This window comes from Panulirus ornatus, chromosome 5 (genome assembly GCF_036320965.1).
Source record: "Panulirus ornatus isolate Po-2019 chromosome 5, ASM3632096v1, whole genome shotgun sequence".
Taxonomy (NCBI): domain Eukaryota; kingdom Metazoa; phylum Arthropoda; class Malacostraca; order Decapoda; family Palinuridae; genus Panulirus; species Panulirus ornatus.
In genome coordinates this window covers 43,765,472-43,785,471 of record NC_092228.1, presented here as the reverse complement: position 1 = coordinate 43,785,471, position 20,000 = coordinate 43,765,472, and the positions used below count along the sequence as shown (strand labels likewise).

General features: G+C 44.6%; 1 protein-coding gene across 1 annotated transcript in view; it reads left to right on the top strand.

The window, feature by feature from the left end:
• The window catches only part of LOC139746875 (kelch-like protein 17), a 128,806-nt gene that overhangs the window by 16,907 nt on the left and 91,899 nt on the right, over positions 1–20,000 (top strand). The window contains exons 2-4 of the mRNA XM_071658529.1: positions 3,488–3,777; positions 6,965–7,222; positions 11,460–11,556. Of these exons, the coding sequence (XP_071514630.1) occupies positions 7,088–7,222; positions 11,460–11,556 (232 nt within the window). The 5' untranslated portion in view covers positions 3,488–3,777; positions 6,965–7,087. The remainder of the gene's footprint in view (positions 1–3,487; positions 3,778–6,964; positions 7,223–11,459; positions 11,557–20,000) is intronic.

Below are 20,000 nucleotides of genomic sequence, written 5' to 3'. Positions count from 1 at the left end.
AAACCAGTCCAAGAAGTACATTCCAAACGCGCTGGAAAATACATAAATTTTTATGGTGGAAGTTTTGCATGGATGAGAGACTTTGGCCCATGAATATAAAGCTACCTCTCCATTTACAAATGATGACTGAGTAAAGAAATGACGGAACAGGTGAGGAAGGAAGAACAGACACGTAGAAACGAGGGAGTAGAGAATATGATGACATCTCGAAGGGAAAAGGAATGAAACGAGCAACACCAGAAGGTCTTAGGTGGAAATGGAATTGGAGGAAGACGAAGTGGAGGACTGTATCAACGGAACTGAAGGAAGACTTGTAGTTTGCGACGCAGACTACAAGCAAGGATAAACGCACACTTTAAGCAAGCGTAGACGCACACTTCAAGCAAGGATAGACGCACACTTCAAGCAAGGATAGACGCACACCGAGCAAGGATAGACACACTTCAAGCAAGGATAGACGCACACCGAGCAAGGATAGACGCACACTTCAAGCAAGGATAGACGCACACCGAGCAAGGATAGACGCACACTTCAAGCAAGGATAGACGCATACTTTAAGCAAGGATAGACGCACACCGAGCAAGGATAGACGCACATTACAAGCCAGGATAGACGCTTACTTCAAGTACGGATAGACAAACACTACAAGCAAAGAGACGCACACTAGAAGCAAGGATAGACGCACCTTTCAAGCAAGGATAGACGCACATTACAAGCCAGGATAGACGCTCACTTCAAGTACGGATAGACAAACACTACAGGCAAAGAGACGCACACTAGAAGCAAGGATAGACGCACACTTCAAGCACGGATAGACGCACATTACAAGCCAGGATAGACGCACACTTCAAGCAAGGATAGGCGCACATTACAAGCCAGGATAGACGCTTACTTCAAGCAAGAATAGACGCATACCACAAGCAAAGATAGACGCTTCAAACACGGATAGACGCATAGTGCAAGCAAGGATAGACCCCACACTTTAAGCTCGGGTGGACGCACGCTAAAACCGAGGATAGACGCCCACACCACACGCAGGGAGAGACACACATTGCAAGCACTTCATGGCCTGCAGGGAAGCAGACCAAACCCCCGTGTGTTCTCTGAAGGCATAGTTTTTTGTTTATAAATACAGGTTTAACAGCCGTGTTCGTGTGTGTGTGTGTGTGTGTGTGTGGTGTGTGTGTGTGTGTGTGTGTGTGTGTGTGTGTGTGTGTTGTAATCCTGTAAAATCCGGGTTCCTGCTACAGAATGCAATTATTAGGAAGGTAGTTGAATTCAATGTGAGGTCGAAGCGATCGTAGGACTCCCATTTTATATTGGTTTAATCCTGTCTTAAAATGAATTAGGAGTGGCTTTTAATATTTGAACTCCTTCCTCCTTCCTCCCTCCTCGTTCTACTGGGATTTAATCCCTCACACACGATGGGATTAATGGAAGGGACGCGTAGGAAAGCAAAACTGACACCACTGGTTGACCATAGTGGCGACCGACCCAGGTCGGTATATTTACTACATGGCAACTGACGCGAGTCAATAGTGTGACGTCACGGAGCACGTGACCCCCCCACCCCCTCACGAGACTTAGAGGTTTTTGAAGTGGACATTCGGCTCAGTGTCCTCTCCGTAGGTGAGGGACGTCTTATCCATGGGTAAGGGATGTCTTCTCCTTGGGTCTTATGTCTTATCCATTGGTAAGGGATGTCTTCTCCTTGTGTCTTATGTCTTCTCCTTATGTCTTATCCATGGGTAAGGGATGTCTTCTCCTTGTGTCTTATGTCTTCTCCTTGTGTCTTATCCATGGGTAAGGGATGTCTTCTCCTTGTGTCTTATGTCTTCTCCTTGTGTCTTATCCATGGGTAAGGGATGTCTTCTCCTTGTGTCTTATGTCTTCTCCTTATGTCTTATCCATGGGTAAGGGATGTCTTCTCCTTGTGTCTTATGTCTTCTCCTTGTGTCTTATCCATGGGTAAGGGATGTCTTCTCCTTGTGTCTTATGTCTTCTCCTTGTGTCTTATCCATTGGTAAGGGATGTCTTCTCCTTGTGTCTTATCCATGGGTAAGGGATGTCTTCTCCTTGTGTCTTATCCATGGGTAAGGGATGTCTTCTCCTTGTGTCTTATCCATTGGTAAGGGATGTCTTCTCCATGGGTAAGGGATGTCTTCTCCTTGTGTCTTATCCATAGGGATGTCTTCTCCTTGTGTCTTATCCATTGGTAAGGGACGTCCTCTTCTCCTTGGGTCAGGGAAGTCCTATCCGTCGTCTAGAGACGTCCTGCCCGTGGATTTGAGGTGTCCTATCCACTGGATAGATAGATAGATATTACACCTGGTAAATTCCTCTCCCCCCCATCCCCGCTTCAGCGAATTTGAGCGTCAAGAACAAACGCAAAATGGCCTCTTGTTGTCACATCCACTCCCCCCCCCTCAGCTGCCGCAAAGGATGGACCGAGACCAAAGCACACGGTCCACGGATCATGTCATAAGATTGGAATTCCAATTAGGGTTTTTGGTTCTCTTTCTGTCGACGGGGCTGTGTCTTTTCTGTTTCCATCTGTCTTCAGGACCCGCTGAAGGTGCGAAACAGAATCCAGCGTCTGTGCTGCGTCTGTGCAAACGCAACACAGACCGTGGACGCAACACAGACCGTGGACGCAACACAGACCGTGGACGCAACACCGTGGACGCAACACAGACCGCTGGACGTATCTTGGTGTGTGTTTTATCCATGGCTACAATATACATTCTTTCACGATTGCTTTTTGTACCAACACTCTACACCAGGGGGTTAATGCATCTGCTCTCTCTCTCTCTCTCTCTCTCTCTCTCTCTCTCTCTCTCTCTCTCTCTCTCTCTCTCTCTCCAAAGGCTAACCTATCTCTCTCTCTCTCTCTCTCTCTCTCTCTCTCTCTCTCTCTCTCTCTCTCTCTCTCTCTCTCCAAAGGCTCACCCATATCTCTCTCTCTCTCTCTCTCTCTCTCTCTCTCTCTCTCTCTCTCTCTCTCTCTCTCTCTCTCTCTCTCTCTCTCTCTCTCTCTCTCTCTCTCTCTCTCTCTCTCTCTCTCTCTCTCTCTCTCTCTCTCTCTCTCTCTCCAAAGGCTACCCTCTCTCTCTCTCTCTCTCTCTCTCTCTCTCTCTCTCTCTCTCTCTCTCTCTCTCTCTCCCCCAAAGGCTAACCTCTCTCTCTCTCTCTCTCTCTCTCTCTCTCTCTCTCTCTCTCTCTCTCTCTCTCTCTCTCTCTCTCTCTATCTCTCTCCCCAAAGGCTCACCCATATCTCTCTCTCTCTCTCTCTCTCTCTCTCTCTCTCTCTCTCTCTCCAAAGGCTAACCTATCTCTCTCTCTCTCTCTCTCTCTCTCTCTCTCTCTCTCTCTCTCTCTCTCTCTCTCTCTCTCTCCCCAAAGGCTCACCCATATCCCTTTCTCTCTCTCTCTCTCTCTCTCTCTCACACACACACACTGTATCTTCTCTTTCTCTCTCCCCACACAGGAACCCAGACGAGGCAGGACCCTCGCATCCGGTGTGTTCTAACATGGTCTTCATGAACTTTAGAAGAACACAAGCATCTTAAGAAGAAGAACAGAACAGCAGTGGAGAACAGAAGTGGAGAACAGAAGAAGCCCCTTTTTTTTTTGCCCCTAAGGGACCAGCTGTCTTATATATACATCTTCCAACTTCGAAAATAGACAAGAATTGATCAAGAGATGAAAATGAAGTGTTGAAAAAGGGAGTGTGTGTGTGTGTGTGCTTTTAAGAGCTAAAACGCCGTACGTCATAAGGTGAAAATTACTATTCATACGTTGTTTATTTTATTGATTTATTTTATATTTATTTGGCTTTGTCGCTGTCTCCCGCGTGAGCGAGGTAGCGCAAGGAAACAGACGAAAGAATGGCCCAACCCACCCCCATACACATGTTTGTATATATATGTATACGTTGAGATGTATAGGTATGTATATGTGCTTGTGTGGATGTGTATGTGAGTGGGTTGGGCCATTCTTTCGTCTGTTTCCTTGCGCTACCTCGCTAACGCGGGAGACAGCGACAAAGTATAATAATAAAATATATATATATATATATATATATATATATATATATATATATATATATATATATATATATATATATATATTCCTATTAGTCCACGGGGAAAATGAAACCCGAAAAGTTCCCAAGTGCACTTTCGTGTCATAATCACATCATCAGGGGAGACACAAGAGAGAAATATAACAGTCAGTTGATAAACATCGAAGAGACGAAGCTAGGACGCCATTTGATAAACATATGATTGTCCATGTGATTGTATATCAAATGAACTGTTACATTTCTTTCTTGTGTCTCCCCTGATGATGTGATTATGACACGAAAGTGCACTTGGGAACTTTTCGTGTTTCATTTTCCCCCATGGACTCATAGGAATATATATATATATATATATATATATATATATATATATATATATATATATATATATATATATATATATATATATATATATATATATGATTAGTAAGGTTATGCTGGTGAAAGACTTGGATTATGTTGTCCTTAGTGCCTACTGTAGTGTATTGTATGATGGAGTGTCTATTGTATTGTGTCGTGCAGATGGAGGTGCCTACTGTATTGTATTATGGCTACGGAGGAGCCTGTTGTATTATACAACGTGGAGGTTGTAGTGTTCATTTTGCATCATGGGGTAAAGGCCTATTTTTTTCTGAAAGAAAATATTGAAGAATTAAGACAAGATTTGTAGAATTTTGGATCAGAATATTGCAGTCGGGTTCCTAATGAAACAATGTGTAAACAGGGAATTTAAACGAGTCATTAGGGCAAACAAGGCATTTAAACTGAGTTGATTGTTAGTTTAATCACAAGCCAAAGGGGAGGCATTTTAATCTGTGGTCAGTGGGAGAAAAAACGCGTTTTTTTCCCCTCCGCGTTTTTTTCCCCTCCGCGTTTTTTTCCCTCCCTTCGCGTTTTTTTCCCTCCTTTTGAGGGACGAGGAAAAAAAAGGACCCCCTCCCACTCCATATTTTTTTTTAAACGACATAGAGGCATTAGAGGTTGTTAGAACAACACTGGACATTTATATTTGTTAGAAACACACCGTAGGATACCACAGTGTTTTGATAACATTATAACACATTTAAGTTCGTTAGAAACACATATTTGTTAGAAACACACCGTAGGATACCACAGTGTTTTGATAACATTATAACACATCTAAGTTCGTTAGAAACACAGTCCATGGGAGCAGCATTTGTTAGAAAACACAATGGAGAGGAGTGAAGTGGGTTTTTGTTAGAAACACGATGGATATTATTAGATTTGTTAGAACTAACATAAAAGACTCTTTGAATAAGCTTCACAAGTATACAAGTTTTTCTCCCCCTTCGCCACACAAGACTACAAGCCTTTCCACCACACCTACACAGGACTACAAGCTTCAAGACTTTAGCCACACAATTGTACAAGCTTCCCTTACCACAGCCAGACTTGTATACAAGCTTCCTTACCACAGCCAGACTTGTATACAAGCTTCCTTACCACAGCCAGACTTGTATACAAGCAACACCACAGACACATTAGGACACAAGCCTTTCCACCACGACCACACAAGTGTACAAGCCTCACCACCACAACCACACAAGTGTACAAGCCTCACCACCACGACCACACAAGTGTACAAGCCTCACCACCACGACCACACAAGTTGTACAAGCCTCACCACCACACAAGTGTACAAGCCTCACCACCACGACCACACAAGTTGTACAAGCCTCACCACCACAACCACTTAATAGTACAAGCCTTCCCTACCACAGTCAGACTTGTATACAAGCAACACCCACAGCCACACTTTGGGTACAAGCCTTACCCCACCGCATGCGGCACAAGGGTGTAAACCACAGGTGTAACGAGGTAATGTAATCCCCAAACCTTTGAGATGCTGTGTGGAAAGAGACATTACGTTGATCACGTTTCGGAAACGAAAGTAAACCACTTGACGAAAGTAAACCACTTCACGAAAGTAAACCACTTGACGAAAGTAAACCACTTCACGAAAGTAAACCACTTCACGAAAGTGAACCACTTCACTCCCTGTACGTTGAGGTAAACACGGAAGGACATAAAGTAGAGAGAAAGGTAATTTGGGATCTAAAAGTGTTTGGTTTACTTTAGTATACATTTAAACCCAGGAAACAGAAGAACATAAAGTAGAGAGAAAGGTAATTAGGGGATCTAAAAATGTTTGGTTTACTTTAGTATACATTTAAACCCAGGAAACAGAAGAACATAAAGTAGAGAGAAAGGTAATTAGGGGATCTAAAAGTGTTTGGTTTACTTTAGTATACATTTAAACCCAGGAAACAGAAGAACATAAAGTAGAGAGAAAGGTAATTAGGGGATCTAAAAGTGTTTGGTTTACTTTAGTATACATTTAAACCCAGGAAACAGAAGAACATAAAGTAGAGAGAAAGGTAATTAGGGATCTAAAAGTGTTTGGTTTACTTTAGTATACATTTGAATACAGGAAATAAAAGAACATAAAGTAGAGAGAAAGGTAATTTGGGTTCTAAAAGTAATTTGGGAATGTAAAAGTGTTTGGTTTACTTTAGTATACATTTAAATCTAGGAAATAAAAGAACATAAAGTAGAGAGAAAGGTAATTTGGGGATCTAAAAGTGTTTGTTTACTTTAGTATACATTTGAATACAGGAAACAGAAGAACATAAAGTAGAGAGAAAGGTAATTTGGGGATCTAAAAGTGTTTGTTTACTTTAGTATACATTTGAATACAGGAAACAGAAGAACAGAAAGTAGAGAGAAAGGTAATTTGGGGATCTAAAAGTGTTTGGTTTACTTTAGTATACATTTTTAAATCTAGTAAAGTATATATGTTTCTCTATGGCTCAGTTATGGAGACTTGAATCACTGAGTCGGTGTTTGTTTATCTGTGCACAGAGTCGAAGGCGTGTGTCCACCACTCCCTCTCTCTCTCTCTCTCTCTCTCTCTCTCTCTCTCTCTCTCTCTCTCTCTCTCTCTCTCTCTCTCTCTCTCTCGTCGAAACCCCGCCCACCAGGAGGATGAGTGTCGAGGTGAGCACGCCCAGCACGCCCGTGGGCACGCCCACGCAGCCCATCACCCACCACTTCCACGCCACGCCCGACCACGCCACCACGGCCCTCCAGGCTATGAATAAACTCAGGATGAATACCCAGGTGAGTAAACTTATAATGAATAACCAGGTGAGTAAACTCAGGATGAATACCCAGGTGAGTAAACTCAGGAACAGTACCCAGGTGAGTAAACTCAGGATGAATAACCAGGTGAGTAAACTCAGGATGAATAACCAGGTGAGTAAACTCAGGATGAATAACCAGGTGAGTAAACTCAGGATGAATACCCAGGTGAGTAAACTCAGGATGAATACCCAGGTGAGTAAACTTAATACCCAGGTGAGTAAACTCAGGATGAATAACCAGGTGAGTAAACTCAGGATGAATAACCAGGTGAGTAAACTCAGGATGAATAACCAGGTGAGTAAACTCAGGATGAATAACCAGGTGAGTAAACTCAGGATGAATACCCAGGTGAGTAAACTCAGGATGAATACCCAGGTGAGTAAACTTAATACCCAGGTGAGTAAACTCAGGATGAATATCCAGGTGAGTAAACTCAGGATGAATACCCAGGTGAGTAAACTCAGGATGAATAACCAGGTGAGTAAACTCAGGATGAATATCCAGGTGAGTAAACTCAGGATGAATACCCAGGTGAGTAAACTCAGGATGAATAACCAGGTGAGTAAACTCAGGATGAATAACCAGGTGAGTAAACTCAGGATGAATAACCAGGTGAGTAAACTCAGGATGAATAACCAGGTGAGTAAACTCAGGATGAATACCCAGGTGAGTAAACTCAGGATGAATACCCAGGTGAGTAAACTTAATACCCAGGTGAGTAAACTCAGGATGAATATCCAGGTGAGTAAACTCAGGATGAATACCCAGGTGAGTAAACTCAGGATGAATAACCAGGTGAGTAAACTCAGGATGAATATCCAGGTGAGTAAACTCAGGATGAATACCCAGGTGAGTAAACTCAGGATGAATAACCAGGTGAGTAAACTCAGGATGAATACCCAGGTGAGTAAACTCAGGATGAATAACCAGGTGAGTAAACTCAGGATGAATACCCAGGTGAGTAAACTCAGGATGAATACCCAGGTGAGTAAACTCAGGAACAGTACCCAGGTGAGTAAACTCAGGATGAATAACCAGGTGAGTAAACTCAGGATGAATAACCAGGTGAGTAAACTCAGGATGAATAACCAGATGAGTAAACTCAGGATGAATAACCAGGTGAGTAAACTCAGGATGAATAACCATGTGAGTAAACTCAGGATGAATAACCAGATGAGTAAACTCAGGATGAATAACCAGGTGAGTAAACTCAGGATGAATAACCAGGTGAGTAAACTCAGGATGAATACCCAGGTAAGTAAACTCAGGATGAATAACCAGGTGAGTAAACTCAGGATGAATAACCAGGTGAGTGCCACCATACACCCTTGTTTACTCATCGCTCAAGGTTGAGTGACTGAGTGAGTATCCATGACATCTTATTCCTTATCTTTCTTATCATTTCCTTATCTTTCTTATCATTTCCTTATCTTTCTTATCATTTCCTTATCTTTCTTATCATTTCCTTATCTTTCGTATCTTTTCCATATCTTTCTTATCATTTCCTTATCTTTCTTATCATTTCCTTATCTTTCTTATCATTTCCCTATCTTTCTTATCATTTCCTTATCTTTCGTATCATTTCCTTATCTTTCTTATCATTTCCTTATCTTTCGTATCATTTCCTTATCTTTCTTATCATTTCCTTATCTTTCGTATCATTTCCTTATCTTTCTTATCATTTCCTTATCTTTCTTATCATTTCCTTATCTTTCTTATCATTTCCTTATCATTTTTATCATTTCCTTATCTTTCTTATCATTTCCTTATCTTTCTTATCATTTCCTTATCATTTTTATAATTTCCTTATCTTTCTTATCATTTCCTTATCTTTCTTATCATTTCCTTATCATTTTTATCATTTCCTTATCTTTCTTATTTCCTTATCTTTCTTATCATTTCCTTATCATTTTTATCATTTCCTTATTTTTCTTATCATTTCCTTATCTTTCTTATCACTTATCATATTTATCATTTCCTTATCTTATCATTTCCTTATCTTTCTTATTTCCTTATCTTTCTTATCATTTCCTTATCTTTCTTATTTCCTTATCTTTCTTATCATTTCCTTATCTTTCTTATTTCCTTATCTTTCTTATCATTTCCTTATCTTTCTTATTTCCTTATCTTTCTTATCATTTCCTTATCTTTCTTATTTCCTTATCTTTCTTATCATTTCCTTATCTTTCTTATCATTTCCTTATCTTATTTCCTTATCTTTCTTATCATTTCCTTATCTTTCTTATTTCCTTATCTTTCTTATCATTTCCTTATCTTTCTTATTTCCTTATCTTTCTTATCATTTCCTTATCTTTCTTATTTCCTTATCTTTCTTATCATTTCCTTATCTTTCTTATTTCCTTATCTTTCTTATCATTTCCTTATCTTTCTTATTTCCTTATCTTTCTTATCATTTCCCTATCATTTTTATCATTTATTGCCTTCCTTTCCCTCAAAGTTAACTGCTTTGGACCTCTTGGAACTTGTGATGGTGGGTTGATGCCGCGTTCAAGTCTCGGTTCGATGCCTCTGTTTTTATTTGGGACACCCTAACACACCCCGGGGTGTCGCTTGGTTCAATGGCTTCTTCATTTCGAAGCTTCGCTCTGTTCGAAGCCAAAATCCATTTTAAAACCTCACTCGGTCCGGAGCTTCATCACTTGGTTCATAGCCGCGTTCATCTCGAAGCTTCGCTCTGTTCGAAGCCAGTTTTCTCTTTTGAAACCTCACTCACTCCGGAGCTTCACTTGGTTCATAGCCGCGTTCACCTCGATGCTTGCCTCTGTTCGAAGCCAAAATCCTTAGTAAAACCACACTCACTCCGGAGCTTCACTTGCTTCAATGCCGCGTTCATTTCGAAGCTTCGATCTGTTCGAAGCCAGTCTCACAAGATATACTGAAACCCTTCAATGAGACATTATCTCTCTCTCTCTGTATAGAATATCCTTTTCTCGTTATGATATATAAAAAGAAAACGAGCAGGAAGAGAGAGAGAGAGTCACCATACAGAGTCGTTCGTTTCGTCTTGGTTTCGGTCATTGATTCGAGTCTTCTCTGACCTCGATTTTAGGTCCCCCCTAAACACCTGCTGTCTTCCCTGACCCAGACAAGTGTCTCTCTCTCTCTCTCTCTCTCTCTCTCTCTCTCTCTCTCTCTCTCTCTCTCTCTCTCTCTCTCTCTCTCTCTCTCGTCTGCCCTCACCTGCGCGTGCCACAAAGGCCACACCATGTGGCCCTTGAGACACACCTGTTACCTTGGCCCTCACTACACACACACACACACACACACACACACACACCTGTCAACTCCAGACACACACACACTCTGGCCACACCTGCCTCCTCCACACACACACACACACACACACACACACACACACACACACTCTCTCTCTGGCCACACCTGCCTTCTCCACACACACACACACACACACACACACACACACACACACACTTTCTCTCTCTCTCTGGCCACACCTGCCTCCTCCACACACACACACACACACACACACACACACACACACACACACACACACACACACACACACACTCTGGCCACACCTGCCTCCTCCACACACACACACACACACACACACACACACACACACACACACACACACTCTGGCCACACCTGCCTCCTCCACACACACACACACACACACACACACACACACACACACACTCTGGCCACACCTGCCTCCTCCACACACACACACACACACACACACACACACACACACACACACACACACACACTCTGGCCACACCTGCCTCCTCCACACACACACACACACACACACACACACACACACACACACACACACACACACACACACACACACACACACACCTTGGCCACACTTGTCACCTCCACACACACACACACACACACACACACACACACACACACACACACACACACACACACACAACGCACACACGCCCTGGCCACACCTGTCACCTCCAGACACACACACACACACACACACACACACACGCCCTGGCCACACCTGTCACCTCCAGACACACACACACACACACACACACACACACACACTGGCCACACCTCTCACCTTACCCCCCCACCACAACCCTTTTATGAACATAATAATGCTATTTAACAAGATATATGACAATATCTCGTGGACGTATTCGGACGACGGGGTGGTGGTTTGTTGTCGTGTGCTAACACGTACACTCTCTATCCACCACAGTTGTGCGACATCGAGCTGGTGGCCGGGGCCGTGTCCGTATTCGCGCATCGGGTCGTGCTGGCTGCGGCTTCGGCCTACTTCCATGTCATGTTTAATAGTAAGTAACCCTTAAAGAATTTATATAGATTTATGCTGTTTTTATTGTTGTTGTTGTTATTATTATTATTATTATTACTGTTATTATTATTATTGTTATTATTATTGTTATTATTATTATTATTATTACTATTATCAATATTATTATTATTATTATTATTATTATTATTATTATTATTATTATTATTATTACTATTATTATTACTATTATAATATTATTATTATTATTATTATTATTATTATTATTATTATTATTATTATTATTACTATTATTATTACTATTATAATATTATTATTATTATTATTATTATTATTATTATTATTATTATTATTATTACTATTATCAATATTATTATTATTATTATTATTATTATTATTATTATTATTATTATTACTATTATCAATATTATTATTATTATTATTATTATTATTATTATTAATATTATTATGTTTGTATTGTTTACATTAGCGGTTGTTTACAGTTGTTCGTGTAAACAACCGTGTTTATTCCAAAGGGGTTTCTACTTTACATCTATTCCCATTTACGGCGTTGCCCGTATAGGGTTTCTACTTACGCTAGTGGGCACATAAGGAGTTATCTAATGATGTTTTCAAGTGTGGTTTCTATAGACGTACACACAGCGTTCTCTGATCTCTGGTGCGATATGTCTGTGGTTTCTACTTACACCACTTGGTATGTACAGACGTACACACAGCGTTCTCTGGTCTCTGATGTGATATCTCTGTGGTTTCTACTTAAACCACATGGTATATACAGACGTACACACAGGGTTCTCTGGTCCCTGGTGTGATATCTCTGTGGTTTCTACTTACACCACTTGGTATGTACAGACGTACACACAGCGTTCTCTGGTCTCTGATGTGATATCTGTGGTTTCTACTTAAACCACATAGTATGTACAGACGTACACACAGCGTTTCTGGTCCCTGGTGTGATATGTCTGTGGTTTCTACTTACAACACTTGGTATGTACAGACGTACACACAGCGTTCTCTGGTCTCTGGTGTGATATGTCTGTGGTTTCTACTTACCCCACTTGGTATGTACAGACGTACACACAGCGTTCTCTGGTCTCTGGTGTGATATCTCTGTGGTTTCTACTTACACCACTTGGTATGTACAGACGTACACACAGCGTTCTCTGGTCTCTGGTGTGATATCTCTGTGGTTTCTACTTACACCACTTGGTATGTACAGACGTACACACAGCGTTCTCTGGTCTCTGGTGTGATATCTCTGTGGTTTCTACTTACACCACTTGGTATATAGAACGTTATCGCATTGATCCAAGTGGGTTTCTACTTTATACATATAAGATCAAGATGGTTTCTAGGAGTAGTATAGCGTTTTCTACTTGCTACAGTGGCGAAGACGGTCCTGTTCTTTGACCTGTACCGCGTTTTCTACTGACAATCGAGGCGAAAGAGGTTTCTACTTTTTTTTTGTATATTTATCTACGCCATTACGCAATGTAATTTCTACTGTGCGTAGAGTCGTATTCGGTACGAGATGGCAGAGGGAAAACCGACTTTACAGCATTACAGTATAGCATGGTCTTCAGTGTTTTGAAATACGAGTTTAAAAAGAAAATAATAAAATTAATTACGAATTCGTGATTAAAATTTTTTGGGGGTGAAATTTAATAGATTTTTATGTTTTTTATGTTTTTTTTTGTTTTTTTTTAAGTAAGTTTGGATACGTAGGGATATCTGTATTATGTATTACTTTTTTTGGAGGTGATAATACAGGAAGGGAGGTTTCAGTTTCCCCCCCACTCCCCCCCCCCTCAATTTCTGGTTGCCTCCTACGCTGGAGATGCGTGGGCTATGTTCTTTCTCACTCGTAACCCAAAAAGGTCTGGGTTCGAATCCTTGCACTTTGGAAGGTATTATTACTCCACCATAGCAGCCACCATTACTCCACCACAGCAGCCACCATTACTCCACCACAGCAGCCACCATTACTCCACCACAGCAGCCACCATTACTCCACCACAGCCACTATTACTCCACCAGAACAGCCACCATTACTCCACCAGAACAGCCACCATTACTCCACCACCACAACCCCCATTACTCCACCACAACCACCATTACTCCACCACAGCCACCGTTACTCTACGCCAGCCCCCATTACTCCACCACAACCCCAATACTCCACCACAACAGCCTCCATTAATCCACCACAACCCCAATACTCCACCGCCACAACAGCCACCATTACTCCACCACAACCACCATTACTCCACCACAACAACAGCCACCATTACTCCACCACAACCACCATAACTCCACCACAGCCCCCGTTACTCCACCACAACAGCTCCCATTACTCCACCACAACTTCCATTACTCCACCACAACCACCATTACTCCACCACAGCCTCCGTTACTCCACCACAACAGCTCCCATTACTCCACCACAACCACCATTACTCCACCACAACCACCATTACTCCACCACAACCACCATTACTCCACCACAGCTCCCATTACTCCACAACAACCACCATTACTCCACCACAACCACCATTACTCCACCACAACTCCCCCACCCAGTACTCCACCACAACCCCCCCACCCAGTACTCCACCACAACCACCCTCCCCATTACTCCACCACAACCCCCCTCCCCCAGTACTCCACCACAACCCCCCTCCCCCAGTACTCCACCACAACCCCCTCCCCCATTACTCCACCACAACCCCCCACCCAGTACTCCACCACAACCCCCCCTCCCCATTCTCCACCACAGCAGCCCCCTCCCCATTACTCCACTACAACCACCATTACTCCACTACAACCACCATTACTCCAAAGCACCCCCCCAATTACTCCACCACAACCCCCCTCCCCATTACTCCACCACAGCAGCGCCCCCACCCACTACTCCACCACCACAACCACCACCACCACTACGTTTGTTAGGGCTGGCCACACGGTTTTGATCAATACGACAAGGTCAACAACACCTTCTCTGCTTCAGGAGGTGGCACGTATGTATATACACGTACGTGTTGATGTGGGTCGTAGTTGTAAGGGAGGGTGGAGGGAGGGAAGGTGGAGGATAGGTAGAGGGGTGGAGGTGGGGTGGGTAGGTGGAGGGTAGTTGTATGGGGGGAGGGAGTGGAGGTGGGGGGGAAGGGGGAAGGTGGAGGGAGGGAAGGTGGAGGTGGAGGGTGGAAGGGTGGAGGTGGGGTGGGTAGGTGGAGGGTAGTTGTAAGGGGGGAGGGAGTGGAGTTGGGGGGGAAGGTGGAGGGGGGAGGATAGGTGGAGGGTGGAGGTGGGGTGGGTAGGTGGAGGGTAGTTGTAAGGGGGGAGGGAGTGGAGGTGGAGGGGAGGAGGTGGGTAGGTGGAGGGGTGGAGGTGGAGGGTGGAGGTGGGTGGGTAGTTGCTTCCACAGCAGCTGGTCCACAGAGAAACCACCTGGCCCCTTATATAAGGGGTCGTATACCCCGTCTCGTGTTCAAGGGTCGTATACCGTCGTGTTCAAGGGTCGTATACCGTCTCGTGTTCAAGGGGTCGTATACCGTCGTGTTCAAGGGTCGTATACCGTCGTGTTCAAGGGTCGTATACCGTCGTGTTCAAGGGTCGTATACCGTCTCGTGTTCAAGGGGTCGTATACCGTCGTGTTCAAGGGTCGTATACCGTCTCGTGCTCAAGGGTCGTATACCGTCGTGTTCAAGGGTCGTATACCGTCGTGTTCAAGGGTCGTATACCGTCGTGTTCAAGGGTCGTATACCGTCTCGTGCTCAAGGGTCGTATATCGTCGTGTTCAAGGGTCGTATACCGTCGTGTTCAAGGGTCGTATACCGTCGTGTTCAAGGGTCGTATACCGTTGTGTTCAAGGGTCGTATACCGTCGTGTTCAAGGGGTCGTATACCGTCGTGTTCAAGGGTCGTATACCGTCGTGTTCAAGGGGTCGTATACCGTCGTGTTCAAGGGTCGTATACCGTCGTGTTCAAGGGTCGTATACCGTCTCGTGTTCAAGGGTCGTATACCGTCGTATTCAAGGGTCGTATACCGTCGTGTTCAAGGGTCGTATACCGTCGTGTTCAAGGGTCGTATACCGTCGTGTTCAAGGGTCGTATACCGTCGTGTTCAAGGGTCGTATACCGTCGTGTTCAAGGGTCGTATACCGTCGTGTTCAAGGGTCGTACCCTCTACCCTATCCTGTAGGTCAATCCATCTTACTCACCCAGAAAAAAAATCTGTCTTCCTCATCGCGCAGTAATCCATCTTCCTCATGATACAGTAATGAATCTTCCTCACCCACGAGCAATCAGTCTTCCTCACCCACGAGTAATCAATCTTCCTCACCCACGAGTAATCAGTCTTCCTCACCCACGAGTAATCAATCTTCCTCACCCACGAGTAATCAATCTTCCTCACCCACGAGTAATCAATCTTCCTCACCCACGAGTAATCATTCTTCCTCACCCACGAGTAATCAGTCTTCCTCACCCACGAGTAATCAATCTTCCTCACCCACGAGTAATCAATCTTCCTCACCCACGAGTAATCATTCTTCCTCACCCACGAGTAATCAGTCTTCCTCACCCACGAGTAATCAGTCTTCCTCACCCACGAGTAATCAATCTTCCTCACCCACGAGTAATCAGTCTTCCTCACCCACGAGTAATCAATCTTCCTCACCCACGAGTAATCAATCTTCCTCACCCACGAGTAATCAATCTTCCTCACCCACGAGTAATCATTCTTCCTCACCCACGAGTAATCAGTCTTCCTCACCCACGAGTAATCAATCTTCCTCACCCACGAGTAATCAATCTTCCTCACCCACGAGTAATCAATCTTCCTCACCCACGAGTAATCAATCTTCCTCACCCACGAGTAATCAGTCTTCCTCACCCACGAGTAATCAATCTTCCTCACCCACGAGTAATCAATCTTCCTCACCCACGAGTAATCAATCTTCCTCACCCACGAGTAATCAATCTTCCTCACCCACGAGTAATCAGTCTTCCTCACCCACGAGTAATCAATCTTCCTCACCCACGAGTAATCAATCTTCCTCACCCACGAGTAATCAGTCTTCCTCACCCACGAGTAATCAGTCTTCCTCACCCACGAGTAATCAGTCTTCCTCACCCACGAGTAATCAATCTTCCTCACCCACGAGTAATCAATCTTCCTCACCCACGAGTAATCAATCTTCCTCACCCACGAGTAATCAGTCTTCCTCACCCACGAGTAATCAGTCTTCCTCACCCACGAGTAATCAATCTTCCTCACCCACGAGTAATCAGTCTTCCTCACCCACGAGTAATCAGTCTTCCTCACCCACGAGTAATCAGTCTTCCTCACCCACGAGTAATCAATCTTCCTCACCCACGAGTAATCAATCTTCCTCACCCACGAGTAATCAATCTTCCTCACCCACGAGTAATCAATCTTCCTCACCCACGAGTAATCAGTCTTCCTCACCCACGAGTAATCAATCTTCCTCACCCACGAGTAATCAATCTTCCTCACCCACGAGTAATCAATCTTCCTCACCCACGAGTAATCAATCTTCCTCACCCACGAGTAATCAGTCTTCCTCACCCACGAGTAATCAGTCTTCCTCACCCACGAGTAATCAATCTTCCTCACCCACGAGTAATCAATCTTCCTCACCCACGAGTAATCAGTCTTCCTCACCCACGAGTAATCAATCTTCCTCACCCACGAGTAATCAATCTTCCTCACCCACGAGTAATCAGTCTTCCTCACCCACGAGTAATCAATCTTCCTCACCCACGAGTAATCAATCTTCCTCACCCACGAGTAATCAATCTTCCTCACCCACGAGTAATCAGTCTTCCTCACCCACGAGTAATCAATCTTCCTCACCCACGAGTAATCAGTCTTCCTCACCCACGAGTAATCAATCTTCCTCACCCACGAGTAATCAATCTTCCTCACCCACGAGTAATCAATCTTCCTCACCCACGAGTAATCATTCTTCCTCACCCACGAGTAATCAATCTTCCTCACCCACGAGTAATCAATCTTCCTCACCCACGAGTAATCAATCTTCCTCACCCACGAGTAATCAGTCTTCCTCACCCACGAGTAATCAATCTCCTCACCCACGAGTAATCAATCTTCCTCACCCACGAGTAATCAATCTTCCTCACCCACGAGTAATCAGTCTTCCTCACCCACGAGTAATCAGTCTTCCTCACCCACGAGTAATCAATCTTCCTCACCCACGAGTAATCAATCTTCCTCACCCACGAGTAATCAGTCTTCCTCACCCACGAGTAATCAATCTTCCTCACCCACGAGTAATCAATCTTCCTCACCCACGAGTAATCAATCTTCCTCACCCACGAGTAATCATCTTCCTCACCCACGAGTAATCAATCTTCCTCACCCACGAGTAATCAATCTTCCTCACCCACGAGTAATCAGTCTTCCTCACCCACGAGTAATCAGTCTTCCTCACACCACGAGTAATCAATCTTCCTCACCCACGAGTAATCATCTTCCTCACCCACGAGTAATCATCTTCCTCACCCACGAGTAATCAATCTTCCTCACCCACGAGTAATCAATCTTCCTCACCCACGAGTAATCAATCTTCCTCACCCACGAGTAATCAGTCTTCCTCACCCACGAGTAATCAGTCTTCCTCACCCACGAGTAATCAATCTTCCTCACCCACGAGTAATCAATCTTCCTCACCCACGAGTAATCAAGTCTTCCTCACCCACGAGTAATCAATCTTCCTCACCCACGAGTAATCAATCTTCCTCACCCACGAGTAATCAATCTTCCTCACCCACGAGTAATCAATCTTCCTCACCCACGAGTAATCAATCTTCCTCACCCACGAGTAATCAATCTTCCTCACCCACGAGTAATCAGTCTTCCTCACCCACGAGTAATCAGTCTTCCTCACCCACGAGTAATCAGTCTTCCTCACCCACGAGTAATCAATCTTCCTCACCCACGAGTAATCAATCTTCCTCACCCACGAGTAATCAGTCTTCCTCACCCACGAGTAATCAATCTTCCTCACCCACGAGTAATCAATCTTCCTCACCCACGAGTAATCAGTCTTCCTCACCCACGAGTAATCAATCTTCCTCACCCACGAGTAATCAGTCTTCCTCACCCACGAGTAATCAGTCTTCCTCACCCACGAGTAATCAATCTTCCTCACCCACGAGTAATCAGTCTTCCTCACCCACGAGTAATCAATCTTCCTCACCCACGAGTAATCAATCTTCCTCACCCACGAGTAATCAATCTTCCTCACCCACGAGTAATCAATCTTCCTCACCCACGAGTAATCAATCTTCCTCACCCACGAGTAATCAATCTTCCTCACCCACGAGTAATCAACTTCCTCACCCACGAGTAATCTATCTTCCCACCCACGATCAATCAAGTCTCCCCCACCCACGATAATCAAACTTCCTCATCCCCACGAGTAATCAATCTTCCTCACCGTCCAATCATCAATCTTCCTCAGCATGGAAACCCGTGCAATACTTATCACCCTAACCACTCAATCCCCCAACATGTGATCTCTCCTCTCGGACCCCAATCTTGCTCATGATACCCCTTCATCATTACACTCACCCCACCCCTTCCGGGGGGGGGGGGGGGGGGGGGGGGGGGGGGGGGGTGGGTTTGGGGGGGGGGGTTTTATTTTTGGGGTGGGTTTGGGGGGGGGGTTGTTTTTTGGGTTTTGGTTTTTTTACACTCTCCACCCCTTCATTACACCCTCCCCACCCCTTCATTTCACCCTCCCCACCCCTTTATTACCCCTCTCCCCAACCCTTTCATTACAACTCTCCCCACCCCTTCCATTACACCTCCCCCACCCCCATCATTACACCTCCCACCCCCTTCATCATTCCCCACCCCAATTCCCTCATTTACACTCCCCACCCCTTCATTTAACCTCCTCCCCACCCCCCCCATCATTACACTCCCCCATCCCCCTTTATCATTACACCTCTCCCCACCCCTTCCTCATTACACTCCCCCCCCCCAACCCTTCCCTTATTACCTCTCCCCACCCCTTCATCTTACACCTCCCCACCCCCTTCATCATTACACTCTCCCCCCCCCCTTTTTCATCTTTACACTCTCCCCAACCCCTTCATTATTACACTCTCCCCACCCCTTCAACATTACACTCCCCCCAACCCCTTCATCTTACACTCTCCCCACCCCTTCATATTACATCTCCCCCCCCCTTCATCATTAACACTCCCCACCCTTCATCATTACACTCTCCCCACCCCTTCATCATTACCCCCTTTCCCTACCCCTTCATCATTACACTCCACCCACCCCTTCACATTACACTCTCCCCACCCCTTCATCATTACACTCTCCCCACCCCTTCATCATTACACCCTCCCCACCCCTTCATCATTACACTCTCCCCCACCCCTTCAT